At 40.4% G+C, this 18,275-nt stretch overlaps 1 protein-coding gene across 1 annotated transcript in view; it reads left to right on the top strand.

Annotated features, from left to right (window-relative positions):
- DYM (dymeclin) overlaps positions 1-18,275 on the top strand; it is a gene marked incomplete at its 5' end in the record, with an annotated part of 148,932 nt that overhangs the window by 1,563 nt on the left and 129,094 nt on the right. The window contains one exon of the mRNA XM_009883702.1: positions 6,582-6,648. Within this exon, the coding sequence (XP_009882004.1) occupies positions 6,582-6,648 (67 nt within the window). The remainder of the gene's footprint in view (positions 1-6,581; positions 6,649-18,275) is intronic.

Below are 18,275 nucleotides of genomic sequence, written 5' to 3'. Positions count from 1 at the left end.
TTGAGTAGTGAAAACTATTCCTTAAAATCTGTTTAACTCCTTGGCGCCGGCCGCTGCTCTGGGAAATCAGATTTCTGGTGCCGAAAGATTCAAGTGCTGCTTCCCCCGGACTTGGGCACTGGTGAGGCCCCACCTTGAGTACTGTGCTCAGTTTTGGGCACCTCATTACAAGACAGACACTGAGGTGCTGGAGCGTGTCCAGAGAAGGGCGACAGAGCTGGTGAGGGATCTGGAGCAGACGTCTGATGAGGAGCGGCTGAGGGACCTGGGGGTGTTCAGCCTGGAGAAAAGGAGCTGAGGGGAGACCTACTCGCTCTCTACAGCTCCCTGAAAGGAGGAGGTAGCGAGGGGGGGTCGGGCTCTTCTCCCAAGGAACAAGAGGAAATGGCCTCAAGTTGCACCAGGGGAGGTTTAGGATGGATATTAGGAACAATTTCTTCACGGAAAGGCTTATCATCATTGGAACAGGCTGTCCAGGGCAGTGGTGGAGTTGCCATCCCTGGAGGGATTTAAAAGATGGGCAGACGCAGTGCTGAGGGACATGGGTTAGCGGTGGTGTTGGCAGTGTTAGGTTGATGGTTGGACTCGATGGTCTTCAAGGTCCCTTCCAACCTAGATGATTCTATAATTCTATGTTGAAATGGTTTAATGTATTTAAACTGTGATAAGTAATCTCCAAGAATGAAGTCAGCTAACCAAGAGTAACGCCTGCTTGTAAGAAGCTGTCATTGCAGACTGCCGAGGGGTTCATACTTGAGTTAAAAAAATTGCCCACCTCTTGCTTCAGTGACATAGTGTAGCACAGTAGAAGGGCTGGAAAAGCTGAGGCGTTTTGTTAGCTTGAACCCCCACGATCTTTATTCCATGCGCTGGGAGTTCCTCGCAGCGTGGTATGAAAAGTGATTCTTGTCACTGGGGTAGATCCATGTTTATATCATGTCTAGTAGCACTTGACTGTAATTCACAGTGACATTTATTAGCAATAATTTTGTGCATATTGATGGAAAATGTACTTAGCAATTATCTTTGAGCAGATTGTTCGCTGGATGTTCTTGATTAGGAAGGTAATTGTGTGTGGTCTGCTGGTGAGAGCAGGGGATAGAGGCAGGAAATGAGCTTCTCCTCCTCCTCGGCTCTCCTGGCTCAGCTGCGGCTCCAGTCCACTGCTGCTTTTGACTCAGGTTTCCACTCAGAGGTGGCTCTTGTGACCTTCTTCAAGGTGTTGAGGTTCATAACATGCTGCCTTTACATAGCCATCGTTTGTTTTGCTCCTCAAAAATACTCACATTGGATTTTTAAAATATATATTGAGTATGATAAGAAAGCAATTGCCTCCCTGTAGCTTTTATACTTAGTTATAGGAAAAGTGAAGCGTCCGTAACAGAATGTAATAAAATGCTGTTGTGTTGGGTCCTGTTAAAGTGAGCAGAAAAAGATGAAATGTTTTTTGTTTGTATTTTCATAATTAAGTCTAGCTTTCTTGAATATTTTTTTTATTCTTTGCAAATGAGAGCATGCCTTGCTATTGTGAAGTTTACACAGATTTACTGGTATTTTTACTAAAGTTTTGCATAGTTAACACCATCTTTGGTGGTCACGCTTTTAAAAAATTAAGTTGTTCTTAGCTGTCCTTGCTGTCTTTTCATTGCCCAGACCTTGATGATATTTTACTGTTTTTCAATATTGAGCATGATAAAACAAACCTTGTGCAATACATCATTATATTAATGATATAACGTAAATAAAATATGTATATGGATGGATAGAGGCCTCAATACTGTGTCTGAATTTTGAGGTATTGTTTGCATATTTTCATAATAAATAGCTAGTGAGCAGTTAGTGTAAAGAACAGTACAACCAACAACACAAAAAACCTCTCTCCTCTGATCTGTTTATGCCTTGTTCAGTCTAAAGGGTAACCATTCTTTTCAGGATCATCTTAAATCGCTGCGTGGTGGTGTTTGTTTCCGTATTTAAACTCTGAGCTTCACTTTTTTTTCCTTCTAGTGGGAGAATATATCCCAGTACCATGTTCTCTGAGTTTAAATGTAGCACCCGGGGACTCGGTGTGCATAACTGGTGCCAGCACGTCAGGCTGCTCACACTGCGGTCGGTCAGAGCATCAGCGGCCACTGCACCATATTCGCTATGTCAGGCAGAAATGTATAGTGTCTGATGGTAATGATGTATGGAAAATATTCTTGTCGCTGGCTACTCAGCAATGTGTCTTGTATTTTAATAGGTTATATATGGCATAGCCACTATTGTTTAGTTAGCGCTTTTTATAACTGGCTTCTCTGGAAGAGTTCTTCTCCTGGATTTTGCAGTTCATGCACTTTCACTCTTTTTGAATATCCAATTTATACTTTTTCCTGCTAGACTGCGTTTTAAGCGCAGAAGAAAGCTGTGCAGTTGTGCTTTGGACAGGCTGGACCTCATGAAGTTCAGCTGGGCCAAGTGCAAGGTCCTGCACGTGGTCTGGGGCAATCCTCTGCACAAATCCAGGCTGGGTGGAGAATGGATTGAGGACAGCCCTGAGGAGAAGGACTTGGGGGTGTTGGTTGATGAGAACCTCACCATGAGCAGGGAATGTGAGCTTGCAGCCCAGAATGCCAAGCATATCCTGGGCCACATGAAAAGCAGCATGGCCAGTAGGTCAAGGGAGGAGATTCTGCCCCTCTACTCCACTCTGGGGAGACCCTACCTGGAATATTGCGTCCAGCTCTGGAGCCCTCAACATCAGAAGGACATGGACCTGTTGGATCAGGTGCAGAGGGGGCCACAAAGATGCTGTGAGGGCTGGAGAACCTCTGCTGGGAGGACAGGCTGAGAGAGTTGGGATTGTTCAGCCTGGAGAAGGCTCCGGGGAGACCTTATAGCAGCTTTCCAGTACCTGAAGGGGACCTAAAAGCAAGCTGGAGAGGGACTTTTTACAGGGGCATGTAGCGATAGGAAAAGGGGGAATGGCTTCAAACTGGAAAAGGGGAGATTTAGATGAGATATGAGGAAGAAATTCTTTCCTGTGAGGGTGGTGAGCCCCTTGGCGGAGGTTGCCCCGAGAAGCTGTGGCTGCCCCATCCCTGGAGGTGTTGAAGGCCAGGTTGGACGGGGCTTAGAGCAACCTGGGCTGGTGGGAGGGGTCCCTGCCCAGGGCAGGGGGGCTGGAACTGGATGATCTTCGAGGTCCCTTCCAACCTAAACCATTCTATGATTCTATAATATGTGATTATTGAGGTTTTTCCTTTTGCGCAAAGTGCCAGGATGTTGTAGCCTAACATTATAAAGCTGTCGTGAACAAATTGCACAGGATCAAGTCCCTGCTACAGCACTGTTTATTGATTTCCTTCAAGAATAGTCAGACTATTAGTGGAAGTTTGTTCCTTTTGACAGTTTTCAGTTGGCAGTTGCCAATTTCATCCATAATTGGGAATTTGTGCACAACTTTGGAGGATACTGCACAGCTTTCATGGTTGGAAAATCCTTATAGAAACTTAAACCATATGCTTTAAGATTCAGCTAAAAATTCCTGATATTGATAAATCCTAAACTGGACTTGGCATACACTGATCTGAAGCTGGAGTTAGTCTTGCTAATGGATCATTCATCTTTTGGTGAGGCTTCCACTGTCCGTATCTCATAATTTCTGCACAGTCTTTAACTGTATTATGATTCAGAGGTGTGAGAGACGGGCGTATACTGCGTATTGTGTTCTAAATCAAAGCATCAGTTCATTTAACCTATTCCCTGACTGTATTTGGTCTGTTATCACAAATAAGAGGACAAAGAGGAGGGAATAAATAACAGTACATTTACTGCAGCTCTTAAATGATTTCATGAGTGTTCAGCTATCATGTAAAGGAAATAAGGGATGGCAATTAGATTATGTGCTCGTTATTAACAGTCTTAAGGGAAAGTTGGGAGCTTTTGAGAGTCCTCAGAGCTGAAGATCAAACCACAAAACACAAAGAAGCTTTAAGCCTGCTAGTTGTGTGATGAATTGAATGAATGAGGCTTTAGGTAGTCTTTTACAATTAAAGAATTATTTCATTACTGGTGTCCAGGTTCTATCCTATCTGTAGGAGCAACAGGGTAGAAAAAGAAGTCATATATAAGGTGATGCTGTGCCTGAATATTTCATTAACATTGGGCGCATCCAGCTCCTACAGCAGCTCAGATCAGGTCGTGGCAACATAGTAGTTAGGTTCTTGAGAAGAAAGACTGTCTTACTGTCTGTGTTAGATGCTGTATCATGGCTGAGGTTGGAGCTGGGCTGGTTTTACTAGAAGTGGAGTCTTCTGGATAAGCCAATAAATATTATTATTTTTTATGTAAAAATAAACCCCAGAACCTGAAAAAAAAAACAACAAAACCCCAAAAAACAGAACTCCTCCAAAAAAACCCATAATGTGAGTAATCCGCATGTTTGAGGACTTAAATGTGGCTGATGAATAATTGTGCTTCATCATATCTGGACATTTTAAAAACTGTGTTTGCAGTTCCTCGTGCAGTGGGACAGAATTTCGAAGATGCACATCTCTCTGCGATTCTGCTCTAATCTTATCTGCACAGATTCACCCTTTACTACTTTTTCCCCGAGGCTTTACACGTGTCTTTGATCCAAGTATGTGATCTATTAATGTGAATGAGTATTGTGTGTATTGTCTCTATCCTGCTATTGAAAAAGGCATTGTTTATGAAAACACATAGTGTTCCGTGTTTATAGCTCTCTCTCACGTTATAGATTTGGCATGCGTCCGCCTCATTGTCTTGGCAAGACAAGAATTAAACAAGAACGCCTGTGCCCCAATGGGGAAAAGGATACATTAATTATTCTAGTTGAATGACATTGATTACAGCAATTAAGCTTTTTTTTTTTTAAAGAAAAATAGCTTGAGAACAGAGCAGGAAAGACTAACATCTTCCATTCTACGTGATTGTGCTCACCTAATATTTTCTTGCGCGTGGGGGGGGAAAGCCTGCTTTCATATTCAAATAACGTTATTCCCTCTGCAAGAGTTGCGTGTATAGCACGGTGGAAGAAATTTGTATTCTTAAAATGCGCTCGCTTTACTTTTTTTTTTTTTTTTTTTTTTTCACCCTTGTTCTTCTCCCTTTCCTCGATCATCAGGAGAAAAATGAGGTACCTTTTGGGTAATCGCTCAATAAGCGTTTTCTAGATTCAAACAACTTTAGGAAACTATCACGTTTAAGTTACTTGAGAATATGTTATCTGGGCTTCGTTATTGGCAGTAGTTTCTGTCTAAGGTTAAATATTCCTAACAGTGCTTGGTTTTTACTAACAGGAGCTGCATTGTGTTACTCATGGGGGATTCTATATAAAGGAAACCACGTTTCCGTGATAAAAAACTGATTTCCTTTAGAATGCGCAGTTCACTAGGTGACAATTTTTAATGTGTTTTTAATAAACCGATTGTGGAAAGAAATAATTTAGCTTTATTGTGAATATTCCCTCTGGGGTGCTTCTTAAAATTGAGTTCTTGGTTTAAGAACAGACTTGAGTTAAATAGAGTAACGCTGCCATAACCTGGCTATAATGGTGTGTTTATTGCAGGACATATTTATTTGAAAATACAAAATAAATAAGCATTTGGGTAATGATTGTGCTACGATACTGTAGTGCCTATTGGGTAATGCAGAGAGGAAAAACTATGCCTGCTTTTAGGGCATTCAGCACTATAAAACCCTACACTGCTTTGGGCTGTAGGTTTCTCTCTAATTTTCATTCGAAAGCATAAAAAATCGTAATGAGCCGTGATTGCAGTGCTAATGTAAAATACTGCCAGGTTTACTGCTTGGTTGCATTTTAAAAAATAATTTTTAATCATTCTATGCATTTTGTCACATTGTTTATGAGTAGAAAATCATATCTGCTCACTTAAAATGCACCTTGGAAATTCATGAATCCTTACTCGTCATTGGAATGTGTAAAACCTCTTCCATAAATAAATGTGTATTCATGGAAAAATAGTGTGTAGATTTAATTGCTCGAGAGCGGCAGTGATGTGTACAGTAGGCTGCATTCATTTGACAGCTTCCAATTTAGGATGTTGTTCGGGGTAAGTTAGACAAATTAAACTGTTTTTTCTAGTTGTCTTAGCTTATTCTTTTCTTGGGATTAATAAAAGAGTGGGAAAATATGTGAAGCGCAGGGAATTTTGCGAGGAGACTTGACCTGTGGACCAGTGAGAAGTTGCTAGTGATAAGTTCAACTTCTAGGAATGTAATTACCATGTAATATGAACTTAGGGAGGTGGTAAAGTAAAGCTTGATGTGCTTCCTATTAGCATATTCCTACAATACCAACATCTTATTTAATGTATCTGATTGTTATTTGTTTAACATATAGAAAGCTTAGCATCGCCTTTTTCTCTGGCGATAATCCTGAGTGCCTTCTATTTCAGGGAAGAGTGCCATCTCCTTAAACAGGTAGAATTTTTCTTCTAGTGTTTGTTCCTTAATTAGATATTGATAGTCTGGATCTATGTGTTTAAATCTCTGCTTTCTTTTGGTATTTGAAAATCCAGAAAACCTTGTGTTTGCTTCATTCCAGAAAAGAACAGAGTGCGAAGACCTCATAGAAGAGTTGCTGTGTTGCCTCATCCAGCTCATTGTTGAAATTCCCCTCTTGTAAGTTGGCTCTTTTTCTTTTCTGTTTTCAGCCTCCTTGTATAAACCGAACATTGGAGAGAATATAAAGCTTTGAGTGATGGGGTTATAATGTTTAAATACTTGTATTTGAATGCTCCGTGTGATGGTGCAGTACTGATAGCGATTACCTGCTGCCGGTACCCAGCCCTGAATATGCTATTGGAAGAAGTATGTGATCAGCATCTCGCACTCAGTTCAAACCATCACGAGAGGTTATCCTGTTTTATTTTGTAGGAGCTTAGACATTTGTCTTCAGGTACCTCTTTCAGCAAACGGTTAGTTACTGCTAACTTTTGGCTGGAAATGGTTGTGGGGAAATGTACAGGGAAAGGTACACTGGAGGTGTCACTTCATCTGTGGGGGATGCAGCAAGGTGCAAACAAAAGTTCCTCTTCTGCAGTTGTGTGGGTTTTTGAACTGCGTGTGCATTAAACAAGTCATTATTTAATAGTAATTTCTGAAATACCAGTGAATTGAAGAAGAGAGAAGAGAAATGACTAAGTGGAACATTTCTGTAGATCTCCAGGTTTGCTTACGTGGCTTTTTTCATGCGTCTGCTGTATTGGAGAGATGTTGATGCCGCATCCCATTGGGATACGTATCACAAAACATAATTTGGTATTATATGAAGGAGAACATACTTTGTTCTTTGGAAATGAAAATTTTTTTCTACACCTGTCCTGATAATTTTTAACTCCTTTTTTTCCCCAAGATAAACTTTACCAAAGATAGCGTTAGCAGTATCTTTTGGTGTTAAATTGCCTTGTAGGCTGTGCCTAAAATGTAGTCCCCCAATTAAAGCGTCATAGCTTTTTAAATTATCTGTTATAGTGTAGTATAGAGCTCTGCTGATGATTTAGTTTTTGTGATTTGGATTGTTCTTTTGGTTGGAAAGCTGACAAAGATGCAATAGTTTTTGAAACATTGCTCTCATTAAATACAACTCTGTCAACGTTTCATGAGGGTTTGGGTAGGTACTGTGTAATGAATTAATGATATGATTTAGAGTGTCATTCTGCAAAGCTTCTCAGGACTTCCTGGAACAGATACACTTTTTGTTTAGAGCAGATTAGAGGAAGTACAAAGGGGTGAAAGGACTGCGATACATGGGCAAGTTCATAAATCCTGCAGGGTTTTATTTTTCTTTCTTGGAAGTCCCGATGTGTGTGTGGAGTCCAATATCATTTATTCTGTCTCTCTAGCAGAAAGTGTTTTGCAGGCATCATTGTTCTTAACCCTTTTCAACCTGTCGGTGTCTCTATTTCTGTGTGAATGTGGTTGCTGGGAACAGAAGATGCTGTTGAAAGCACTTAGTTTACTATCTAATATAATCATAATAATGGCTTATTAAAAAAGAAGTCATCATAAAGCCTATAATCTTTGATATTCACCTATGTTGAAGACATGCTCGCTTTTCATGAGAGATAGACGTGGAAGGTTTTTTGTGGTTGTTTTTTTTTGTCAAATAAGTTTTTCTTCGCTAAATTTTCCCTGCAATAACATGCTACTGAATTGTTAGTAAGATACTAACACTTGCAAAAGTTATCTTGTTTACTATTGTAATACTTTTAACAATGTGTTAATGCCTTAACTAACGATTTTATCCCCGTATCACTAAAGGGGAAGTAGTGTAGGGGAAAGGAGATACGGAAAAACTTGCTTTCTCCAATACACAATCCAACTCTGTTCTTCATAAAGATGTTATAAGGCTGAGACATTTTTGCTTAATGTAATATTAATTTTTTTCAGGGGAATGATCAGGATTATTTTAGTATTTTTGACTTCCCTTCTTCTCCCTGATCAGATTTACACTATAAATTCCCTATTTTGTATCAAGGGGGTAGTTCATTTCTGTCTTCAGCTGGAAGAAATCAGGAAAATTACAAGCCTGGTATGTAAATTTTGGGAAGGAATAGATAGAATGGAATACATGGAATATTCAAACTTGTAATAATTTCTGTAGCAGGACTTAGGATCGCTTGCAAGAGGATAGGCAGCTCTGGCAGCTTACAGTGGCACTGCTAACAGAGTCTGTCTGTAAAGCTGCTATAAAGAGGAATTTTTGTTGTGACAGCCCGCTAAAATCTCCATGCTGAGTCTAGCTTTGAAACGTCATGGAGAATAGCAAGGTTTTTGCTAGGAGCATTCAATACCCTTAACAGAGGAGTGTCACAGTTAGTGTGTTCCTTGGGTTCTGTAGATGCAATTTTGTGACGGAGTGGATACAGCTGGCAGCTCCCGTCTAAATATAGTGCTTCTCTACGCTCCAGTTTAAGCTTCTTTTTTTCTCCTTCGCTGGAATACTAAGAATATTTTTAAAGCACAGAAGACCATCTCTGTGTCCAAAATGCAGGAGCAGAGGTACCTGTGCAACAGTCCCGTGTTCTTTGCTTTTAAATTGTTCTAAACATCACTTCAGATACTTTTTTGGTGAAAGCAGTATGCTTCAGAGGTACTGTAATTCTTTTCCCCTCCCTCTCTATATAATTTCAGATGTGCTGCCTTAATTTTTTCTTTTGCAAATGAGTTACTGAAGAGCAGACAGCATTGCTGGGTGATGCTGTGTAAATACTGTTATGGAGTAGCGAGAAATTTCTGATTATAACATAGATCCTATTATTCTTCACTGTTGAGTGTCACGTTGCGAAGATGTATACGTAAGACGACAGGTATTGTTGGCAGGAGAGCTTAGGATACCTGTGCGTGGCATTTTGGAGGCAGGTACGTAATCTTAACCCGTTTCCAGACTGACCAAATGCAAAGGTAAGAGTTTGAGCTTGGCAGGGGCCGTGAACTCATGAAGGCTGGAGTCTTTCCTGAGCAGGGGCAGAGCTTGCTCACCTCTGAGCTTGCTCTACTAAAAACCTTGACAGAATGAGCTCATGTCTGCCTGCAAAATAACCTGTGGGCATACTTGGAAAATGCAGGTGGGCAGTTTAGCTCAAAATTAATAAGGAAGGTGTGTGAGATGGGGAAGAAGACAAATTGCAAATCTGTAACCCACCTCTCCATGGCCCTTACTATGAAATATAACTGAAGAACCAGAATGGGTTGATTTATTTGGTTGCTGTTGGGAAAGGCTGCAGAGAGGTACAGCAAAGCATGTCTAGGAGTGTCTCAGAATGGTCTGTGAGGAATTGAAGAAGCTATTTCTCAAAGTTAGTTTGTATTGGGAAAGGTAAATGTGCTGTAAGGTTACACACAGTATGGTTAAAATGGGTTGTAGTAGGGACCGTGGGACTCCGCAGCATTGTGGCCCTCTATCTGAGAGTTATTGAAAAGATCGTGAAGTACCCTTTTGAAAACAGGCTCTGTTGCATTGTGCAAAATGCCGAGGACAAAGGTTTCACGTTTAATTTCAAGACATTTTATAGAAACGATGGCATTATTGCTTTTGGAGAATTAGGCTTGCGCAGCCCCTTAAAACACTGGTGTTAGGGTATGTTGATGTTTGATTTATGGCTCCCTTGGGTGTGGTATGGATACTCTGCTTTTCCTTGGGTTTTGTTAATGTTAGCACTCAGGAGTGTATGTTAATGATTAAAACTGCCGACTCAGCAAAAAGGTGCCACTTCAGTATTTAATTGTATGACTTTTATGTAGAAACTATTGCTTACATTTTGTTGCAAGATAGAGCTCCCAGGGCTTTAAATTATGAAGGCTTCTTTCAGCAGCTTGTTAAGAGCTGGTATACATAGCTGAACATCTGGTTGTTATCAGTACATTTTCACTTCATTAAAAACTATAAATGCATATGGAGGAAAAATGAAATACTGTGATCTAGTTCCATCGCTGCTAAAGTAGCACCCTGCGGTGCCAGTAGAAGTTAGCTGATATTTCTATTCCGTTGCATTATTTTCTGTAGTTGCTAAGATTGCAACCTAAAACAGTTGTTACTTGCAAATTTAAATGTTAACAATGTTTTGACTCGTTTAAGGATGCTCGCTACATTTCCTGGGAGCTTAAATGTCAAATGTAGGTGGAAGAAGGGCGATATAATTGACTATAAAGCTCTACGGAATCACTGCAGTGTAGAGATGATGAAAAATGTTTCCACTTTTTTTTTTCTTTTTAATTGTGGGCGGCGAAGAGGTTAAGAACTGTTTTCTCTCCTATTTCAGGAGTGTCATAATTTAATATATTTATTTTTTTCTTTGTTACTTTCAAAACAATAGGTCAGAATAGTGCTTTTTTTAAAAGGACTATACAGGGAACTTTTATCAAGATTGTAGTAGCTCCATTGAAGAGCTATTTGGCTTTAGCATTTTTGGCAACTTTGCCTGATCATCAAAGGGAAACTTCCATCTGTTGAAACTTAGGTTGAAGCTAGCAAAAATATCCAAACTGAAGGAGATTTGTATTGCTTCACTTGGAAGATCCCCAAAGTTTGAGACTATTGTGCTCTGTGTAGGAGGGATCTGTTGAATATAAAGGGAGTTTTATTTGCTGCTGCACCTTGTGGTGGTGCCACAAATGAAAAATATTTATTTCTAAGGAAGATTTTCTTCATCCGTCTTGTATCGTTTTCTCTTTTCTGATGACAGATGTATGGCCTCTTAAGTGTCTAAATGTCCTAAGCAGAATCTTTGTGTCATATATTCTTCTTTCTGTTCTAATTCTATTCTAATTTAGGTTTTATTTTAGACTTAGATCAGTGTTTCTCTATACCCGTCTTTTCACGAGGTGAGTTTTAACTTACACTCAACTTGTAACAAACTTTCGAACCCCAGAGCATGGTATCAGAGGTCTGTACCGTTTATCGTACATCGTGCTGTGTATTCAAGCTCGTAATGATCTGCTTTCTCTGTTACGGTTTTCAGCCCTGTTTTCATGAAAGATACTGGATGTGTCTTGAAAAACACCTGCTTGCTAGTATTTGGGTTTGGTCTCTGGTCTGGGCAGCAAAGACACCGAGGCACTGAAGTAGAGCGTATCACTTTTTGGCAGCTTAAGAGTTTGCAGACTGTTTCAAATCAGTGGCAGTGATCAGGTTGAGGGGCGTAAGCCTTTTTTTCTCCATTGCTTTAGACAGCCACGAGACTCGAAGAGATGATTGCTGCAGCTACATCCAGATGGCTCTGCCTTGAAACCAGTGGCTCACATTTGAGAAGTTTTGATGTTACAGAGAGACTGTGGAGCGTGTCTGCCTTTCACACAGGCGTCATGACTGGAATGCATGACATGATTCCTGTGGTATCCCCCTGCCTGGATCTCCGCAATGGTCTCCGGTAGCTTGTTGAGCACTTGGATCAACTTCTATGTGGCTGCTTTTTCCCTGGAGGTTGAAAGCTACACAAGCCCACTCATTCAAGCTGTCCATTTTTATGGGTATTGCTCTCTTGTGTTCTCTTCTTCAAAGTCTTTTGCGTTGATTTAGTGGATATATATAGAAGGCTCTGGGGAGATGTTATTGCGGCCTTCCAGTCCCTAAAGGGGCTACAGGAGAGCTGAGGAGGGACTTTTTACAAGGGCTTGTAGTGATCGGATGAGGGGAAATGGCCTCAAACTGGAAGAGTGGAGACTCAGAATAGATACTAGGAAGAAATTTTTCACTGTGCGGGTGGTGAGCCCCTGGCCCAGGTTGCCCCGAGAAGCTGTGGCTGCTCCATCCCTAGAGGTGTTGAAGGCCAGGTTGGACGGGGCTTGGAGCAACCTGGGCTGGTGGGAGGTGTCCCTGCCCAGGGCAGGGGGGTTGGAACTTGACGGTCTTTAAGGTCCCTTCCAACCCAAACCGTTCTGTGCTTCTACATTGCTTACAAGACTTGTTGATGTGCAAGGTAAATACAGAAGAATATGGATGCAACACTTAATATTACTAATAACCTAGGACTTATTATTCTGTAGAGCAAAGAACTGAATGCCAATGAGGTGAAAATGTATACGGCTGCATAGTCTCCGATGATTTAGGAGTAGTTCTGGGAACGCAAGGTCTTGAATCCAACTATCATTTTAATCCTTTAGATACTCTCTTTCGAGTATTGCCATCTCCGGTTGTTTTCTTACTGTCATTCTGTCTCCCAGTCGAGAATACCCAGTGCGGGGGAGAGGCAGTGGGAAATGTCAGAGATGCTCTCTGCTTCCAGTTGGTGTTTCTCGAGTGCCCCTCGGGGAGGTCTCCCAAATGTTTGGAGTCAGCTGTAATGAGCGTAGTGCATTATCGGCTGCCGTGGTGCTTATGTGCCTTCAGTGGGTGTAAAATTAGGAGTGATTCCAAGAGGAAAGATTATGTTCACTTTGAGTTGTTGTACTCGTATCCTGAGACTGATAACCAGATATTCTACTTGCTTTTCAGTTTTTAAAAGTGATCCTGTTCTCTGTGGTGACTCCTCTTTCACCTTTCTGGTGGGCCCTCAGGAAGCAGGGAAATGAAACCTGGTTCCTGTATGATTTGAGAGTTTTTGTATGAATCAGCCCTTTTGGCAACTCTCCTAAATTAGAAAATGAGTTGCCTTTTAACCTTTTAATACTCGGAGTAGACAGCTCTGGCTGGGTGAAAGTTCAGGAAAATATTTAAGCTGGGAAGGGGTTTGGTCTAGTGGTGTGAGTTGAAATCCCGAGGTTTGTTTCTGACTGTTCAGCCTGTTTGCTCTGGAGGTGTGAAATCATTTATGAGCTCTCAGCCCCTGTTTGTGAAGGTATAGAAATAGCTGCAATTCATTGAGTAATTAAAGTGTTTACAACGGCGTGTGCCTTCAGAGAGGTACTCAAGAGTTCCTAGCTGAGATTTTCCTAGATATTGCCTCTATGCTTCGTCTCGGTTCCTCTTTCAGAGACCTCTCTCTTGCAGGGCGGACAAAGCTGAATGATGTGGTGGGTGCAGAGAGTGGTCAGGAGCCGTGCTTGGCGTTGGAGAGAAGCCACCGGCAGCAGGATGGTGACACATAGGTAGATTGTTGAAGTTCTCGGTAGGTGATACTGATAGAAGGTCATCCACATGGTTTTGACAGGAAAAAGCAAATGCCAGGACACTGGGGAGCTGAGGTTTTAACAGGTCCGCAGTTCTTGTGCTGTGCGGGGCAGTTGCATCATTTGGAGACAGTAATTATGCTAATACCTCCTGCCTTATCAATTTAGATACCTAAGCTGCTGGTAGCATCAGACTCCTGCGAACTGCTCCGATTGTTTTTACTTGAGTCTGGGGGAGTAGACGAGTATTTTGGGTTTTGTATGTTCCCCACAGGCTACAATTGATGGATGACCTTGCTATGATGATCTTCGCGTTTCGGTCTGCTTCAGACTCCGGTATTCTCTTTGTAGCTCAGAAGAAATCCACTTGGGGTGGATTTCTAGTGGGGTGTCATGGTGTGGCATGTGCTGTGTGGTACCATTTAGTGTGAGCACTTGTCTATGGGTGCAAGCGAGTAATGGCAAGTGTTCAAGCTATTGCAGTTGGAAGAGTTATTGCTCAGGCAGGTTGCCTTTAACTGCCTGCTTGTGTGTGCTCTTTTGCTTTTTCTACCACAAAGAAGATCTTTTCTTTTCATTGAAGATTACCGTCTCAACCACAGACCTCTTTTTCAGACGTTTGGAACTTTTTAAGCGCAATATCAGTGTTGTGGTATACTTGAAATAACTGTCTGTAAAAGGGCAAGGTGAAATCTTGGTCTGTTTCAAGCAGACAAAACCTTGCGGGGATGTGATGTGCAGATAGATGGTCAGGTGAGGTTCTCCTGCCCTAACAGCTTGAAGGTTCGTAGCTCTGATGGCATTTACAAGTCTGCCGCCACAATTAATAAATAAAATAAATCAATAAAAATGGATGTCCTTGGTAGAAGACCAGAAGAGAAGTGCTATCCTTCCCAGGTTGTATCCTGGAAGAATTAGTTACTTACCAATTTCTTCTAAAGCAGTACATTTTAAGTCTGTGTAAAAGTACTTTTTGAGTACTTTTTGTTTTTATAGTGCTGCTTTAAAGCAAAGACCAAAGGTCTCTCAACGAGAAGCCCAGGATCCATGCTATCTGCCCGACAAAAGGGATTAAGATGGAAAGCGTAGCTGACTTCTCAGAGTTTTTATCCTTTGATTTTAAAGAATTGTTGTCTAAAGATTACTAAAAATACCAATTGTACATGATTATTTAATTTAAAAGCGTTCATTAAAGTTGAAATGGTCAAATATCAATGTTTTTGGAAGGAATCCATTGACATATCGACTGCTTCTCATTGAAATGCAGGTACTAAAACGCGTGTTAAATACATAAACACATTTATGTTATGCTAGCATCTAGGAATTTTGCATTTTGGAGCTCAAGCCATCATTTTCTGAAGAATTCCTAATTTAAGAGAATTGCGGATACATATGATATGCCTTTTGCTTTTGAGACTAAATGTATATATATAAGGTTTTGTTGCCAGAAGTCTGTTTTAACCTGGGTGTCACATGCGAGGACTTGGACCTATTCCATCTGGTTAAAGAAACGGGCGCTTGCTTTGTGTCACGCTGGAAGAACTGGGCTAGAAAAGGACGGCTACTTGTAATGAAGAACGAAGCGAAACGCAGGAGAGCAACGATTGTCATGATTTCTGGAGTTCAGTCTATGCCAGATTGTTCCCTCCTGGAAGAAGTATGTCTAAAGAGGGACAAAAGAATAATATCTGTTAGCTTGTCTACCTAATATGGGATAATATCCTCCAGTGGAAAGGAGAGAGAGGAAAAAATGAAAAAAAATTAAGTGGGAGTAACTACTGACATCTCCAAAAGAGAAAATCCAGGAGGAGAAAAACCCCAAACCTGTATAGGCTTTGGTACATTGCTCTGTGAAGCCCATTTACTTGGGACATGAGCTTTTTTTTTTTCCCCTGTGGATTTTTTGTTTGTTTTATAGAACACTTGGGAAGGAAAAAAAAAAACCACAACCAACCCCACTAGAAACTCAAAACATCATGCAGTTCTGGCTTTCTGAAATAAATAGCTAAATAATTTTGACATGTAATTGATACATGAGTTCATTATTTCTACTTTCCTCCTTATCTGCAAGCAAACAGTTTGCAGAGGAAGTTGGAGATCAGCATAAATTCCATGTAAAGTCATTCTATATGACCGATAGCTTTGAATAAAAAAAAAAAGAAATAATTCAAAAACAAACCCTCCTATTCTATAGCCTCTCAATATAAATAAACAGTATTTTCTTTGAAGTTAAAAAGAGGTTCCTGGTAGTTGTTGTGACCCTTTAGAAATGCTTGAGTTTCAGAAAACTGTACATTTGACCCTTGGTGGAGAAAATAATTTTGCTCTGAAGCTTTATCCTTGTGCTGATAAATGAAGGGTGACTGTAGCTGGGGGGTTAGCCCAGATATTAGGACTCCGGTTGTGTTTATGTCAGAGCAGATTTAATTTGAACAGATTCTACGGGTTGAGTGGAAAGTTTCTGCAGTTAAATGTGCCCTAACTGGGTTTTGAATAGCAAGAAAATTGGGCTTGCTTAACTGGAGCTGCATGAATTTAGCTGAGTTATATAAGGGTATTGAAAGCAGATTAAAAAAAAAAAATATTACTTAATACATTACAGTAACCTCTTTGTTTATTTCTTTACGCTGAATCTTATAGAGAAGAATTTTGCGGTGTCTCCTCAGATTTGCTCTTCCACTTGTATGGTTTGTCAGAAACTAAATGCCTTGGTAATGACAGGCTTCTGAATATTTAATTTTTTTTCTGTAGCTGAAAAGTATTTTTTCCCAAGCTGTTGTTTTTCTTTTGATAGAAAAACATTTCTGCTGGTGGCTAAAGTTCTAATAATCGGTGTGTATATATAGGTCTTGCCTGCTCTGTTTGGGATGGACATGGGCAGGGGATTGCAAAGCCGTTCCTAGCCCAGCCTTCCTTCTGGCTGAGATGAATTTGCAGTGGAACCAGATCACAGCGTGACCTCTGGCCCGATCTAATCATCGGCATTTACGGTGGCTAACTTCCTCAGTAGTGGGCAAAAAGTCAGGTAACTCACCGAAACGAAAAGTCATTCCAACGTGCTTCGTGATTTTTAAGGAAGAACGTCACGCAAGCGGCGTGTCTCTTCCTGACCCACAGCTTCAAATGTTACAGATTCAGATACCTCAATCATGTGAGAGAAAATACAAACAGTGAGTTTGCATAACCTTCACTTTCAAAAACATTTCTGTATCAGAAGTAGTGCTGTTCTGTGGACTGGGAGCCAGGAAATTGCGATTCCAGTTTGCTCTTGACTTTGAGCACGTAACTAACGCTCTCTTTGCTCAGAAACTCTGACCCAGAGCTACTGCTTAACTTTAGCTGTCTGTACACCGTGACACGTGAAACTCTTCTCATCCTTTACACTAATGCATGTTATTGACAGTACTTCTAGCAGCACCCTTGAGAATGTATAAGTATTTGAGTGTGCTAAAAGTCAGACAGACTTCTTCTAAATGAAATCCTGTTAATTCGTGACGTTGTAACAGAGAAAATACTTAGCATCACTGCTTACACGCACATAGATGCTGATTTTCCTTTTCTTTTCTTTTTTAATTTTAACAAGCAATACTATAAAACCTTTGAATTTGAGAAGTAGAAATAGATTTTGCATTTCCAGTAGGTCAAAAAACCTTGATAGTTGATGCTGGATACCTGTTGTAACTTAATGATACTGGATTGTAAAGCATAGTGTGGAAATTAAATAGTAACAGTGGGGGAAACATTAAAAGTACTTAATAACAATCTTTCTAATGGATTACAGGATGGTACTGTTGCACCGAATGAAGCATCTCCTTACTTTTGGAGGAGGTAAAAATGATGTTTGGTTGAAAGCAAGGATGATACTGGCTCGTGTCCAAGTTATTTTATCGTGTTTTAAAAGGTTTTGTGTATTCTGCAATTTATTACGGACTAAGGAGGCAAATGCCATTTTTCTCCTCCTTTTAAAAATAAGATACATAAGGTCATTGTAGGCAGAGGTGGGAACAGAAAACGCAGGATATCCCAAATAGTGGAGATCTCTCTCATCCATTTTGTTGCACAGCCTTTCCTAATTAACCTTAACTTAATGAGCTTTAACTATCTGGTGTGAGTATTTAATCATTACAGCACATTCTTTGGGGTTGGCTGTAATATCTTGAACCTTTATATAAACACTATAACCTCAAAAATACTGTTTAGAACTGAACAACTGTGTGTGGTATCGTGATATCCCGAGCATTTCTTACACTTAAACTGCAGTTTGTGTATTATATTCTTTTCTTAGGGTTCCACTTTTCCTGGCAGATGGAGCTGTGTTTGGCTAGCTGGACATTTCCCTGCTGTAGCATGATGGTTTTGTGACAATTTAACAGGACAAAGGACACGCTTTTGAGTTATATTTATTATTTATAGAGTGAAGCATAGTCTGAAAATTGCAGCTGGAATGTTCTGGGCAATACCTCAATATTTTTTACATTGTCTTCTCTTTTGGTATATAAAAAAATTGCTTACTTCTAAGAAAAACAACCCATTGTTGGTATGAAGTGATTCTGGGTTTTATGAATTTGTTGTTTACATGTTCCCAATGTTGTTTACAATTCCCAAAACTTATTGTGTTAAACAATGAATTTGTTGTTTACATGTTCCCAATTGAAACTTACTGTGCTAAACGGGGTATAACCTCAGGTGAAGCTACCAAA

The sequence above is a fragment of the Charadrius vociferus genome, unplaced genomic scaffold (genome assembly GCF_000708025.1).
Source record: "Charadrius vociferus isolate BGI_N301 unplaced genomic scaffold, ASM70802v2 scaffold264, whole genome shotgun sequence".
NCBI classification, from domain to species: domain Eukaryota; kingdom Metazoa; phylum Chordata; class Aves; order Charadriiformes; family Charadriidae; genus Charadrius; species Charadrius vociferus.
The sequence above is the reverse complement of the archived record's forward strand: the minus strand, read 5'-3'. Positions and strand labels throughout refer to the sequence as shown.